The sequence below is a fragment of the Podarcis vaucheri genome, assembly GCF_965113315.1.
Source record: "Podarcis vaucheri genome assembly, chromosome: 15".
Classification (NCBI taxonomy): domain Eukaryota; kingdom Metazoa; phylum Chordata; class Lepidosauria; order Squamata; family Lacertidae; genus Podarcis; species Podarcis vaucheri.
This window is the reverse complement of record NC_138753.1, coordinates 2,079,975-2,095,560: the sequence shown is the minus strand read 5'-3', so window position 1 is coordinate 2,095,560 and position 15,586 is coordinate 2,079,975. Positions and strand designations below refer to the sequence as shown.

General features: G+C 49.7%; 1 protein-coding gene across 1 annotated transcript; it reads right to left on the bottom strand.

Annotated features, from left to right (window-relative positions):
• Positions 1-964: 964 nt before the first annotated feature.
• Positions 965-13,494, bottom strand: PIPOX (pipecolic acid and sarcosine oxidase). Its single transcript, XM_082201904.1, has 8 exons — positions 13,312-13,494; positions 11,872-12,020; positions 8,663-8,876; positions 7,490-7,672; positions 7,227-7,379; positions 5,318-5,470; positions 3,081-3,156; positions 965-1,445 (listed from the first exon to the last, which is right to left on the bottom strand). The coding sequence occupies exons 1-8, from the start codon at positions 13,438-13,440 to the stop codon at positions 1,315-1,317; spliced, it is 1,188 nt and encodes a 395-aa protein (XP_082058030.1). The 5' UTR covers positions 13,441-13,494; the 3' UTR covers positions 965-1,314.
• Positions 13,495-15,586: the final 2,092 nt, after the last annotated feature.

Here is a 15,586-nt window from a genome sequence, read left to right as displayed (position 1 = left end):
GAGTGCTTACTGGAAGGACAGATCCTGAAGCTGAGGCTCCAAGACTTTGGCCCCCTCATGAGAAGAGAAGACTCCCTGAAAAAGACCCTGATGTTGGGAAAGATGGAGGGCCCAAGGAGAAGGGGACGACAGAGGACGAGATGGTGGGACAGTGTTCTCAAAGCTACCAACATGAGTTTGACCAAACTGCGGGAGGCAGTGGAAGACAGGAGTGCCTGGCGTGCTCTGGTCCAGGGGGTCACAAAGAGGCGGACATGACTAAATGACTCAACAACAAGACAAATACCAAGGCGAAAATCACAAGGAACAGTGCCATGAGAGAAAACCTCCAGGGTCCTTTGTGGTCCTTGTTCTTTGCAGTCTGACAGCTGGTGTCAAAACATGCACATCAGTGTTTATGATGCCACAACACAAAGAGGATAGATCTGCTCATGTACAAAATCCCAGACTCTGCCCATGTGGGACAGCCTTGCTGGGTTGTGGGTCTTGGTGACCACCCCAGATATCTTTCCATTTTGTGATACTTCTGCTGTTGTTCATTTCCATCAACCCGTTGGTTGAATATTCATTCTGACTTGTTTGTGGGTAAGTTCAGAGGATGCACCCTGCATTTAAAGCACATTACTTCCCCCCAGGAATCCCAGGAACTGTAGCTTGCCCCTTGCGGAACTGAAGTTCTTGGCACCCGTTGCAAAGCACAGTTCCCACGACCTCAACTTTTGCTGCGCTACCTGGAATTGCAGCTCCGTGATTGAATCCCACCTAAAAATAGTGTTAGTCTTGAAGTGCCCGTATCCATCAACCCCACAGTTATCTTTCTTCCCTAAAGACCGTAGCTGGAGAATAAAATGAGGAGTTGAAAATTGCTCCTCCAATGCTGTCTAAGCACATGTATCTTCGTGAGGGATTCCCCCCCATCTGAGGAGTAGGTGAAAAAAGGAAAGTCAAAAATAGAAACCACAAATTTTGTTTTCAACAGAAAGCAAGCATGTTATTTGGACAGAAACTGTCTCGTACAGTTAAAAGCTTCAGTACTTTCCATATATCTGGCCAATGAGTTAAACTTTATTACACTGAAAATACTGAACTCTTCCCAACAGCCTTGTTATTATTTGCTAATGCTGTGGATTTTCTCTTGCGTTAAAGAAAAAGGGGGAAATAGCAGCAAGCTTTCATTCATTCAAAAAGAAATTATTTCTTAGGAGTTGTTCACATACACACAGCCGGCCAGGGTTTCCTGAGATTTCTAATTTCTCAGTTGGAAGATGAACAAGTGGCTTCCATTTCTTCCCACCTCCTGTCAATTTGGGGGGTTTACAAGGGGGCCTTAAGCTGGGGTGAGAAGCGACTGATCTGAAACGGGACCAGGTCGTAAGAGGGCTCCTCACCCAAGCTCAGCTCGCAAAGGATCTTCCCAACAACAGGAGCAAACTTGAACCCGTGACCTGTGGAAGAGAGACGGAAGTAAGAACAGATGCAGACACCCAACTGCTGCAGTCGGCGTAGACAACGCCAAGCAAGATAGACCAACCATCAAACCCTGTTTTCCAGCTTCTTGTGGATCGGGGCTCCATGCAGAATGCATGCAGAATGTGCCGGGTTCAATCCCAGACATGTCTCCAGGCAGGACTGGGAGAGGCTCCCTGCATGAAACCCTGGAGAGCCATTGCTGCCAACCAGTGTAGGGATGATAACTGAGTTAGGCAGATTGATGCTCTGGCTCAGTATAGAGCAGACTGCTATGTTCCTTCCCCGTTTGGATTTTTGTTCTAAGGACATAAGAACTGCCTGTGGTCTTTGGAGGAAGGGCAGCATGCAAATTTGATAAATAAATAAAGGAAATAAATGCAAAGGGGCCACTGGATCAGGCCCATGGCCCTGTCTAGTTCAGTGTTCTGTTCTCACAGTGACAGACCAAGGGCCTTTAATTGCTGCTTCCGACTCTGGAGGCAGATAGTAGTAGTAGTAGGAGTAGTAGTAGTAGTAGTAGTAATAATAATAATAATAATTAATTTATTATTTATACCCCGCCCATCTGGCTGGGTTTCCCCAGCCATTCTGGGCAGCTTTCAACAAAACATTAAAATACAATAATATATTAAGCATTAAAAGCTTCCCTAAACAGGGCTGCCTTCAGATGTCTTCTAAAAGTTTGGTAGTTGTTTTTCTCTTTGACATCTGGTGGGAGGGCATTCCACAGGGCGGGCGCCACCACCGAGAAGGCCCTCTGCCTGGTTCCCTGTAACTTGGCTTCTTGCAGTGAGGGAACAGCCAGAAGGCCCTTAGCGCTGGACCTCAGTGTCCATTTCTCTTTTAAAGCCATTCAGGTTGGTGGTCATCGCTGCCTCCTGTGGCAGGGAGTTCCATAGTTTAAAATAAGTCCTTTCCTTTCCTCTGTCCTGAACCTTCCAGCATTCAGCATCACCAGATGTCCCTGAGTTCTTGTGTTATGAGAGAAAGAGAGCAGCTTTTCCCGGTCCACTTTCTTCAGGCCCTGCACAGTTCTAAACTCTTCTATCCTGTCGCATCTGACTTGCTTTTTCTCCAAATTAAAGGTAAAGGTAAAGGTACCCCTGCCCGAACGGGCCAGTCTTGACAGACTCTGGGGTTTGTGCGCCCATCTCACATTTATTGGCCGGGGGCCAGCGCTGTCCGGGGACACTTCCGGGTCACGTTGCCAGCGTGACAACGCTGCTCTGGCGAGCCAGAGCCGCACACGGAACGCCGTTTACCTTCCCGCTGGTAAGCGGTACCTATTTATCTACTTGCCCCCGGGGGTGCTTTCGAACTGCTAGGTTGGCAGGCGCTGGGACCGAGCAGCGGGAGCGCACCCCGCCGCGGGGATTCGAACCGCCGACCTTTCGATCGGCAAGCCCTAGGCGCTGAGGCTTTAGCCCACAGCGCCACCCGCGTCCCTTCTCCAAATTAAAATGTCCCAAATTAGAAAGCTGCCTTATACTGAATCAAACCGTTGGTCCATTTAGCTCAGTATTGTCTACACTGACTGGCAGCAGCTCCCCAGAGTTTCAGGCAGAGCATCTCTCTGTGGCAGCCACCTCCTTGCCGTCCTTCGTCCTTACCTGAAAATCCTGCCCCAATGGCGATATTTCTAAAATGTGGGTGGCGATCTAACACAAAGTCCTCATCTGGGGTGTTCTGAGGAGGGCGTTGGTGATGAGAAAGAAAAGAAAAATCAAGCTATGTTAAGACATACATACATACATACATAAGGTAAAGGGACCCCTGACCATTAGGTCCAGTCATGACCGACTCTGGGGTTGTGGCGCTCATCTCGCTTTATTGGCCAAGGGAGCCGGCGTACAGCTTCCGGGTCATGTGGCCAGCAGGACTAAGCCGCTTCTGGCGAACCAGAGCAGCGCATGGAAACGTCGTTTACCTTCCCACCGGAGTGGTACCTATTTATCTACTTGCACTTTGACGTGCTTTCGAACTGCTAGGTGGGCAGAAGCAGGGACTGAGCAACGGGAGCTCACCCCGTCGCGGGGATTCGAATCGCTGACCTTCCGATCGACAAGTCCTAGGCTCTGTAGTTTAACCCACAGCGCCACCTATACATACATAAACCTTCCATTGCTGGGAGCTCTCAAATCTCTTTGATTTGATGAATTAGCTGGTGGAAAGTGCAGCTATCAGTCCTAGACATGGTGACCATGTGCGCAGTGCATGAGATTTTGGCAGGGGTATTTTTTTTTTGGGGGGGGTGTCTCAAAGGCATAGGGGAGCCTCCTTGCCAAAAGATGCTGCCTCTCCAACCTTCTCCATCTGCTCTTTCCAGCCCCGGGTCCTTCTCCCCATCTGCCTCCACTCCAGATAAGGTTGCCAACTTTTTAGGAGCGGAAACGTGGCTCTGCTCCTCCGCCTTTAACTGCAGAAACAGAAGAGGGGAGCTTTGCTCATCACATCTTTCTGGGCCAGAAAAAAACTCCCATCTGTTTGAATTTCCTCTGCGTCAGGCTGCTGCTTGCTACATGCTTCGGAGCAGAGCCAGAGGGGGAAGTTGGCAACCCTGCCTCTCGTGTTCCCTCCTCATCCCAGCCTGCTTTGTCTAGCTGGAGTTTTAGACTGGATCCTCAGCTTCTCACTGCAGTTTCTCCCTCCCTGGCCTCCCAGCTTCTGTGAATAATGACCCCCTACCAAACTTAATTGGATTGCCCCCATTTCTATTCCTGGCAAAACTCCAGCCAACATAAGGATTGCTCTGCGGCTGGTATTGTCTAATCCAGATTCCTCCGGGACACTTAATGGCCCAGGCATGATGGATTGCTTTGTCCCCAGCGCCCGCCACTCCAAGGTAGACTGCCCCTTGACTATGGAGGCTCCATCTCTCAAGGGGGGATGATAGCTCCTGATAGCCCTCGCTTTTGTGGGCTGTTTTTTTTTTGTCTGTTTCCATTTTGAAAAGCTCTCTGGCCCTCTGGCAATCATTCTGAAGTGAGAGCCGTGAGTTTAATTATACATCATTTGAAGAAGTGCTTCCATCATTGGTCCTGAATGAGCCTCCTGCCAATCAATTTTCATATGGCGATCCGAGAATGATGGGAGAGAGAGAGAGAAATGTCCGCTTATCTTGATTGTTTTTATCAGTGGCACCACAGGCAGAAATCTAACAGGCGAAGCCTCCCTCCATTGCAACACCTCTCCTTTTTTTAACACGCTGGTGTGAGAAGCGTCTCTCTAGAAACGTCTACATTCTCCTCCACCGTGTTCAGGAAATAATTCAGCTCAAAGATTCATGACCAGGAGGGGAGTTGATAGAAGGAGGACGTGGACCCTTGCTAAAACAGCTGCGCTGGCTGCCCATCTACTACCAATCAGGTTTTGAGGTTATTGCATTAATTTACAAAACCTTGAACAACTTAGGTCCAGGACACCTCAGGGACCTCCTGAATCCTTTTATCCCAATTTGATCCCCGCAGGAACGTCGTCGGTCATCCATGGAGTTGGTGAGGCTCGGTTGACCACAATGAGAAACTGAGCCTTTATTGGCATCAGTCCAGTCCTGTGGAACTCTCTGCCACTGGAAATTCAGCAGGCACCTTCCTTGCCAACTTTTAAATGCCTGCTGCAAACCACCAGGCCTATGCAGACAATTAATAACATATCCTTTCACAGTGGTTAATTGAGGTCTGCTTTTAACGCCTGATCTTGCATGGTTTTATGTTTTCATTTCTGCAAACTGCTTTGTTTTGCTTTTTAATCACGCAGGGCATACACATATTTTTTATAATTAAATGAATAAACTCCTTGGTTGTTGAATCGGCTGTTGCTGGATGGCAGAGCTTTTGATGGTGCTTACCGTATACATGCAGCGCTCCTGAACGGCTGGCTCGGGTTCAAGACCTGGCAGATACTTGCTCACAAAATCCTGTAGGATGCGGAGGTCAGGAGCAGAAGTGCCCGGCTGGTCGGGATGGTCGGGGTCCACGGGGGTGCCGTAATGGTAGCAGACCTGTGGAAGGCAGGGGGAGAGCCAGGCTGCAGATCCACAGGGCAGCAGTCAGGAGGTGACAGGTTCAAATCCAGGCATCTCCAGTTGGGGCCGAGGAAGACCCCTGCCTAGAGTCCTGGAGAGCTGCTGCCAGTCAGTGTGGGCAGCCCTTAGCTAGATGGCGAGTCAGCCAATGGTCTTTCTCATTTTAAGGTAGCTACAGAGGTAAGAGACAGAGGTAAAAGACGCCTGCTTCTTGGGAGAAAAGCAATGACAAACCTAGACAGCATCTTAAAAAGCAGAGACATCACCTTGCCGACAAAGGTACGTATAGTTAAAGCTATGGTTTTCACAGTAGTGATGTATGGAAGTGAGAGCTGGACCATAAAGAAGGCTGATCGCCGAAGAATGGATGTTTTTGAATTATGGTGCTGGAGGAGACTCTTGAGAGTCCCATGGACTGCAAGTAGATCAAACCTCTCCATTCTGAAGGAAATCAGCCCTGAGTGCTCACTGGAAGGACAGATCCTGAAGCTGAGGCTCCAAGATTTTGGCCACCTCATGAGAAGACTCACTGGAAAAGACCCTGATGTTGGGAAAGATGGAGGGCAAGGAGAAGGGGACGATGGAGGACGAGATGGTGGGACATTGTTCTGGAAGCTACCAGCATGAGTTTGACCAAACTGCGGGAGGCAGTGGAAGACAGGAGTGCCTGGCGTGCTCTGGTCCAGGGGGTCACGAAGAGGCGGACATGACTAAACAACTAAACAACAACAACACAGAGGTAAGACTGAGCTGGGGCAGAAATTCAATCCAGTTCACATTGAAAGGAGAACTTTCCTAATTCACACTTTCCAGAACAATGCACAGACCTTCCTCTCCGCTGCTCCAGAACCCAAACCATATTGCAAGGAACGAGTTTCCGGCATTGATTTAACTTATTTCATACAATTTATATACTGCTTGAATGTAGAAAAAAATACCCTAGAGCCCTTAAAATTAGGAAGAACTTTGTGATGGCAAGAGCTGTTTGACAGTGGAACGGACTTGCTGGTATAAGGGCGGGCTCTCCTTCCTTGAAAGGTTTTAAACAGAGGCCAGATCACCATCTGTCAGGCATTGTTTAGCTGAGATTCCTGGGGTTGGACTAGATGGCCGTGGGGGTCCCTTCAAACACTACAGCTCTTGGATTCTATGGCAACAGCAGCCATCCTTTGAAATCCACGCTTGAGTTTTGCTGTGCAGTTTTCCCTGGGGTCAGCAAACATTTTCAGCAGAGGGCCAGTCCGCTGTCCCTCAGACCTTGTGGGGGGCCCGGAGTATTTTTTTTTGGGGGGGGGGATGAACGAATTCCTATGCCCCACAAATAACCCAGAGATGCATTTTAAATAAAAGGACACATTCTACTCATGTAAAAACATACTGATTTCCAGACCATCTGCGGGCCGGATTGAGAAGGCGATTGGGCCGGATCCGGCCCCCAGGCCTTATTTTGCCTACCCATGAGTTTTTCTAGTCAAGGAGCATAAACTGAGGGATGCATGCTATTTTGTGAACTTTTTCTGATGTCTTTGGATGGTATATAAATTTAATAAGTAATAAGATGATAACCTGCTACAGTGTGCATGAGAGAAATCTGCACGGAAACGCCAAAATTTAGAAGCAAATACATGGCAAACTGATGCAGAAATGTGGAGAATTGGGAAGTCTCTGTCAACTGCCTTTGTGTCCCTGATCTCGCCTCCTTCCCCACCGCCACCCAGCCCCTTCCTCTCACCTTGACAAGACCTGGGTACTCGCCAGCCGGCAGCCCATAGAGATCTCGCTTCTCCCCGTTCAGGTTGATCCCGAGGAAGCAAGGCAGCTTCTCCAGGAGGCTTGGGGGGCTCCCAGCTTTTGCCCTCCAGTAGCAGACAGCGATGCGCAGAGGCTGGAGGGAGGAGGGAACCACAACATAAAAATGGGGCTTCTTCTGTGCCATCTGCCTTCCTTCTGGCCAGCTTTGGGGGGGGGACGACATGTCAGGGGCCTGCCGCTTACCTGGAGAGGCAGGTGCAGCCCCAACGGGGCCAGGAGGCGGTTGGCCCAGGCTCCTGCGGTCACTACAAGGTGTTTGGCACGATACTGCCCTTGGCTGGTGGTCACGGTGATCACAGCCCCAGGAAGGATCCCATGGACTTTCTCTCCATCACGGATGGTGCCTCCATTGCGTTGGAACTGGTCCTGGAGGGGAAAGTGGGGAGAGTGGTGATTTGGGGGGAGATATTTGGGTCAGGCTCTGCCCCATCTCCCCTCCCGTCACTAGATAAGAGTGTGTGGCTGTGTCTCTGACCCTGCCCATTGAAGTTGCGTGGTCTTTGACCCCTGCCACCCAAAAGAAAAGGTTTTCCACCTTGCAAGAAGTTTTGTAAGGTGTATTATTTGAAGTATTGCAAAAAAAGATAATGAGGAGAATTAAAAGTTAAGGATAATTAAGGTAAAGGTAAAGGAACCCCTGACCATTAGGTCCAGTTTTGGCCGACTCTGGGGTTGCGGCGCTCATCTTGCTTTACTGGCCGAGGGAGCCAGTGTACAGCTTCCGGGTCACATGGCCAGCATGACTAAGCCGCTTCTGGCTAACCAGAGCAGCACACGGAAACGCCGTTTACCTTCCCGACAGAGTGGTACCTATTTATCTACTTGCACTTTGACATGCTTTCGAACTGCTAGGTGGGCAGGAGCAGGGACTGAGCAACGAGAGCTCACCCCGTTGCGGGGATTCGAACCACCAACCTTCTGATCGGCAAATCCAAGGCTCAGTGGTTTAGACCACAGCACCACCTGCATCCCTTAAGGATAATTAAAGGTAATAAGAAATTTAAAAATTCATAGTAAGTGAGAAAGAACGGAAAATCATCAGAGGTGTTGATGGAAGTCCTAAGATATTGTCTAAGATGAGAAGTTATGTTGTATGAATGTTGGAATTGATATGTTAAAAAACCTATAAAATGTATAAAAGAAAAGAAAGAAAAGAAAAGGTTTTCCACCTCTGGTGTAAGTAAAGAAGACAGGCCCCTGCCTGCAAGGAGCTTACAGTCAAGAGTTCTGGTGATGAGGGAGCAAAGGGAGAATGCGAGAGGCAAGAGTGAAAAGAAAAAGAATTGGGATGAAATATCTCTCTCTCTCTCTCTCTCTCTCTCTCTCTCTCTCTCTCTCTCTTCACACCCTTGTTACCTGGCCAGCTTTTACCGCCTTGTCAGCAAACAAGATCCCGGCGGTGTGATCACACACAGCCACCTCTCCGCCACGCAGGTGGATTCCTGGGAATCTTTGGGCCAAGCTCTCTGCTGTTAATGCTTCGCTGGGGACGTGGTTGCGCTGCATGGCATCCCAGAACCTTTGAAAGGCAGGGTTGTCCTTGCGCCCCAGGAGCAACATTGGTGTCTGCCTGTAAGGAGAGAGGATGGGTTTGCAGTTGAGGCTGCTGGAGTGACCTTGGAGGAGCCTGGCTTTCGGCAGGTGGGAGGAAGAAGCTTATGGGGTTAGGATCATATAATTGGGGAGTTGAAAAGGAACCCCAAGGGCCATCTAGACCAACCCCGGCAATTCAGGAATCACAGCTAAGGAATCCCTGACCATCCAAGCTCTGGAGTCCACTGCCAAACACCATCAGAAAGGTCTTTCTAATGTTTAGTTGGGATCTTGACATTTGAGTCCATCAGTTTGGGTCTTACCCTCTGGAGCAGTAGAAAACAAACCTGCTCCATCTCCCATGGAACAGCCCTTCAGATATTTGAAGATGGCTTTCACATTCCTTCTCAGTCTCCTATTTTCCAGGCTAAACATACCCAACTTCTTCAACCGTTCCTCATCAGGCTTGTTTTCCAGACCCTTGATCATCTTGGTCACCCTACTCCTGCTTGTCGACATCCTCCTTAAATTGTGGTGCCCAGAACTGGACACAGGACTCCAGGTGTGGTCTGACCAAGGCAGAATAGAGCGGCACTCTGCCTTCCTTCAATCTGGACACTAGACTTCTCTTGATGCAACATAGAATCAAGAGCTGAAGACCATCTGAGGTCACCCACCAAGGCTGGTGAGGAGCAATGCGCCCTGGGGAGTGGCCTGAGGTCAGGATACAGGGGTCTGGGGGTGCATTTGCCCCCCTGGGCCCAGAGGTTCCCTGCTCCTGCATGAAAACACAACGGGAAAGGTTCTGTCCCCGCAGTTGCTGCTGGTCAGAACAGGCAACACTGGCCAAGGTGAACCATTGCCCTGAAACCGCTCATGGAGGCAGCTTCCTAGAGAGGCGTTGCCAGCCGGTCCTCACGAACAGAGCTGGCGTCTGGGAGACGGTGGCAGCCCTTCCCTGGGCTTGTCGCTAACAAGATGGATGGGTCTATTACGTCTGACCCTGGCGAAATGAAAAATCATTTAGACGTGCATTTCCTTAATGGCGCTTCCTTTATAGAGTCACATAAATTACAGGAGGAATCTGTCTTGGCTCTCAGTGGGGCAGGGAGCGTGTCGGGGGGCAGGAGGAGGGGGGAAGAGGGATCTATATGCTACTTTTGGAGAGAGGGAATGTAGCTCAGTGGCAGAACATCTGCTTTGCATGCAGAAGTCCCTGCTTCAATCCCCCATGGCGTCTCCAGATAGATCTAGGGAAGACTCCCTGCCCGAATTCCTGGAGAGCTGCTGCCAGTCAGTGCTGACAATACTGAACTAGAAGGACCAATGTGCTGTCTCAGTATAAGGCAGCTCTCAAGTTAAGTCACTGAGAGTCATGAGGACTAGAACCTTGCGTTGTTTTAAGGTGAAAGGCAGTGGTACTTCTGGACTTGGGCTTGGGGACAGACCCCCTGCAAGAAACCCCCTTCCAGTCAGTGTAGTTAGTAGACTGTCCTGAGTGAGATGGACTCAGGGGTCTGACTCGCTAGGAAACCGATTCCTCTGTTCCCATTTTGACCATTTATCATGAGGACTTAAGAGCAAGGCAGAGTCCTCTGTTCCGACCTATTTTGCTGATGAATCACTTCCAACAAGGACCTTTGACAGTGCAATAAAAAAAAGCGTATCAAGCAATTGCATATTTGGAATCAACAAGGAAAATGCCGTATGTATAGAGAGTTGAAACAGTTCCATATAAAAAATAATGTATAATATTGCATGCCATCCAATCTCTGAGCGGTGTGAGATTTCGGGGGTTCCAGGGTTTGTGATTCCTTTTGGGAATGTGGCACAGCGGAGCCTGTGGTGTCTTTAGGATATATGGTTTATTGGCACAACCTGAGCCTGCGATGGAGGCATTCACAGCATGAACACCCCAAAAGGTCTCGCTTCTCCCACAGCCACAGCTGTCAGGTGTGTGTGCAGGAGCCAGGCCCTGTGACCAGTAGGACTTTGCAGGACTGGGGCCTTCCTAAGTTTGTTCTGAAGAGGCAAGGCGCAGCCACACAGGTGAGGCCGATTGGTAACTCACTGCACCTGGTGGCAAGAGCAGGGAAGGGATATAAGGTCAGCATTTCCCTTCGGCTCTTTGCCACAGCAACACGTTTCCTGCCTTGCTGTGTTTGGCTCCTTGACCCCTTGCTTCCTGACCCTCGGACCCTTGGCTTCTTGACTCCCAAGCTCTCTGACCCTCGGACCCTCGGCTTCCTGACTCCTGGCTTCTGGACCCCTGTTCCTGCTCCCACCCTGCCATCTTGCCCCCGGTCCTGACATCCCCTGCAGGGACTTTGATCGCCTGTGAACGAGACTGTGGATTCAAATCAAACCTCATGCTCTGCCTCTCCAGTTTTTCCAGCTCGCTGCTTTACTGCCAACTCAGCTCTCTGGCTTTTGTCCTTCTAACTAACTGCAAACTGGGAGGCCGATCCATTTGGTGTCTGGCACAGAGCCCCTTCTCCTTTGTTCTCTTAATGTCCCATCACCCAGGTGATCACCTGAACACAGAGAGCTGGCCTGGCTTGATTAGCTGTTAACACTTGCTGGATCCAGGAATTCAGCTACGCCCAGGAATACCTACACGCACACTTAAAAGGCCCTGCTTGCTCCTTCGGCGATGCTTGTGAGGAACCAGCTCAGGTATAGGCAAACTCAGCCCTCCAGATGTTTTGGGACTACAACTCCTATCATCCATAGCCAACAGGACGAGTGGTCAGGGATGATGGGAGCTGTAGTCCCAAAATATCTGGAGGGCCAAGTTTGCCTATGCCTCCACCAGTTTATCACTCTGCTGTGATTCCTGCATTGCAGAGGGTTGGAATGGATGACCCCTGGAGGCCCCACAATTCTATGAATACACAAACAAAGACATATGTGCATATACATTATATACCATTTCCAATACGCTTGAAGCACAACCACAGAGGGATCCCGCTTCCCCTCCTCACAAGAGCACCCCCCATTGTCCCCCCCATTTCTTCCCGGAGGTTCCTCACCTGTGGAGTTTGGTGCCTGCCTCTTCCTCCAGCTCTGCCCAGAGGCGATAGGCCTCTCCCAGCATGGCCGTGTAATAGTCCTGGGGGTAGGCGCTGCGGATGACCCGGCTCTGTCCATGGGAGCTTCCTCGGGTGTGGGGCAGGGGGAACTTGTAGGGCAAAAGAAAGAGAAGGAGGCAGCCTGAAAGCCCAATTGTCTGACTCAGTAGATGGCCGCTTCCGGCATTCCAGCAGAAGGGGGCCTGTTTTATTCCATTACAGCTGAGGTACTCTCAGTTTAATAGGTAAGCTGGCCTGAAGGACTTTTTATTTACAAAGGTGGGATGTAAAAGTTATAAAATATACATATATTGGTGTGGGGATGCATTGAAGTAGCAAGTAAGCAAGTGAGAGGACTCTGTACTCCCGGTGGAGTACAGGATCAGGTTTAAGGTGCTGGTTTTGACCTTTAAATCTCTATACGGCCTAGGACCCTCGTATCTACGGGACTGCCTCTCCTGGTATGTCCCACAGAGGACCTTACGGTCTTCAAACAAAAACATCTTGGAAGTCCAAGGGCCACAGGGAGGTCAGGCTGGCCTCAACCAGAGCCAGGGCCTTTTCAGCTGTGGCCCCGATCTGGTGGAACGCTTTGTCACAAGAGACAGACATCTTTCCGCAGGGCCTGCAAGACAGAGCTGTTCCACCAGGCCTTTGGCCAAGGCACAGCCTGACCCCCTCTCTCTGTAATCCTCACAGAACTCTAGCCCAATGGTTGCCATCAATTTGACTCTGAACTGATTTTAGAATGAATTGATTTTAGAATGCTGTGTTACTTTTATTGTTGTTAGCCACTCTGAGCCCGGCTTCGGCTGGGGAGGGCGGGATATAAATAAATTTATTATTATTATTATTAAAATCTTCCCTCCCCCCCCCCCCACTTTTTGACACTACCAGCATTGAGGAGGAGGAATGATGGGAGCCATGGGAGCCGGACGCAGCATGAGTTCCCCTGGCCCCCAGGGGCCATGGGAGCTGAACATCCCTTGGTGCCAGAGGAACTCACACAGATGGCGCCTGGTGTCCCAGAGACAGATTGCTTTCAAGTGGGACAGGGAACCTAGAATCCTCAGACGCTGTAAGACCACAGCCCTCTTCATCCCTGACCATTGGTCATGCTGGCTGGGAGCGGGTGCTGACGCGAGCCAGAATCCAACCCCATCTGGAGCGTGACACGGTCTCCAGTTCCAGCGTTAATAAAGCCGCTTGATTCTCCCTTCCCTTGGGAAACACACACAAGGACCAAATAAATTAAGACATAAATCAGAGAAGAGAGTCGCTGCTGCCGGCCAGTGTGAGCAATACTGAGCAAATGGACTGGTGGCCTCCACCCCCCAGCCTTTGGGACGGTAGGAGCATTTTCGGAGGGGTTTGTGCGTGGGTGTTTGCAAAGGGGCATACCTGCTCCAGCAAGAGGGTCTTCTGCCCTCTCTTCGCCAAGTGGTAGGCAGCAAAAGTGCCCTGGATCCCTGCTCCCACCACGATGGCGTCGTAGAAGCGGCTGGGCCCAGCTGTCTCTGGGGTAGCCATGGCCGATCTTTCTCCCCGACTGGGCTTTGCACCTTGCTGTGGGGAGCTGAGCCAAGGGGCAGAGGCAAAGTCCAGAGTCCCAACTTGGACGCCACTCAGTAACGAGAGAGGAAGCTGTTTACACGGAGTTGGGCTGTTGGCCCAGCTGGCACAGTACAGTGACTCTATGACTTTAGGGCTGGTTCAAACAGAGACACAGGAAGCTTTCTACTGAGTCAGACTATTGGGCTATCTAGTTCAGTAATGTCGACACTGACTGGCAGCTTAGACGGCTTTAAAAGGAGCATGAGGCAAATTCTTGGGAGGGCAAAATCTATCAGTGGCCAACTGGTCATGACAGCTAGACCGAACCTCCAGGAGCACAAGCAGAACCAAAGGCGGTCAGGGCTGGCGGCTTTGTGCCTTACTTGTGGGGCAGACAAATCTGTCAGGTTTGTTTGTTTCTCTTGAGTTTCTTATTTTTCCAGTCTTACGTTTGGTCTGTGCATCGTCTCACACACACAGACACAGACACACACAGACACACAGACACACACACACACACACACACACACACACACACTCCTAATACAGAATTATGGACTTGTACTGTTGGAAGGGCACCCCAGTGGTCATCTATCCCAACCCCCCTCTCAATGCAGGAATCACAGCTAAAAGAATCCCCAACAGCTGGCCATCCAGCCTCTGTTTAAAAACCTCCAGTTTATATTCATTTCACTACGCATTTTTTTGACTGAGAAACTGACTTGCAAAGTTCAGAGTGCGAATTCTGAAGGGATTGCTGCGTTCCAGCTTGTGTAGTGCATTAAGATGCACTCCAAACTGAATTTCTCCCCGCCACATCCCTACCCACTGGGCTTCCCATCGGGGCACTGGGTTGGCTGCTTTGGCAAAGCAGGTTTGCTGGATCAGACCAGCCTTTGGCTTGATCCTGCGCGGGCTCGTCAGATGTTCCCTGGACCAGACAGAAGCAAACAGCCCCAGCGCTGTGGATCCCAGACTTGCTGGTGCAGCAAAAGCATCACCAAGTCTCGGAGGCAGGCAGGTGGGCAATACTCCAAGGAACTGCCTGGATGAGATGATGGATTAAGGCCCTCCTCTCTCTCCACCTGCGCCTTTTGGCCTGTCAACTCTCCTCCCCGTGGTCCAGCGGCTCCATCTGTTAACACCTCCGCTCCTGCTCTGGGGACTGGGTTATTATTTTTTCCTCCTGCGTTTGTACCAACCAGGCCTGCCAAGCAGAGCACACCGGGCACTGAGCGACCGCCTTGGCAGCCGGTCTGTTGCAGCAAACTAGGCCAAGCGAGACGCAGTCCCCCGCCCCCCCTTGGTCCGAGTTAAGTTGCAGCACAAATCCTGGAGTCCAGGAGGGAGGTTTAACTTGTATTGATTTATTTGTTTCCTATAACTTAGACATCGCTTGATTGCTTTTAACAATTTTTTTAAAAAGACTCAAGAGCAGTTTACGAAAAAGAGAAAAACTAGAAAGTTACCGGCAAGGAGAATTAATGGCAATTTAAGACTTGCGGAAGACACAAGACCTACCCACTTTGGAAGAATGGCAGATGAAGCTGATTGACTGTATGGGACTGGCAGAAATGACTGGCAGAATCCGTGACCAGGGAGAAGAGTCGGCAGAAGAAGATTGGAAAAAAATTAAGGACTATTTACAAAAATATTGTAAAATTAAGGAATGTTGAATGATGTTGGTTTGAACTTAAGGGGTTTCAAGCTGTAATTATGATAAAATGACTTTTGTAAGTAAGAATTTAAAGCTACAACAATTTAAGATGTTGAGATAAGGATTTGCTGTATAAACAACTCAAACTGGGTATACAAGAAGGGGAGGTACGAGGAGGTCGGGGAAACAAGTTACAAGAAAATAAGTTGTGAAATTAATGTGTTTTTAATATTTTTATGTTTGTTTTTTCTTTTTGTTTGTTAAAAATTGGAAACTTTAATAAATATTTCTTTAAAAAAAAGACTTGCAAAGAGTTAAAATAACAAGAAATAAACTCTCACCAGCTTTCTAAACATCTGGGCAGGCTCGACTAAAGGAAAACATTTTCAGCAGGCGCTGAAAAGAGGGCAGAGAAAGTGTCTGCCTGGCATCCATAGGCAGGGAGTTCCAAAGTGTAGTGCCTGG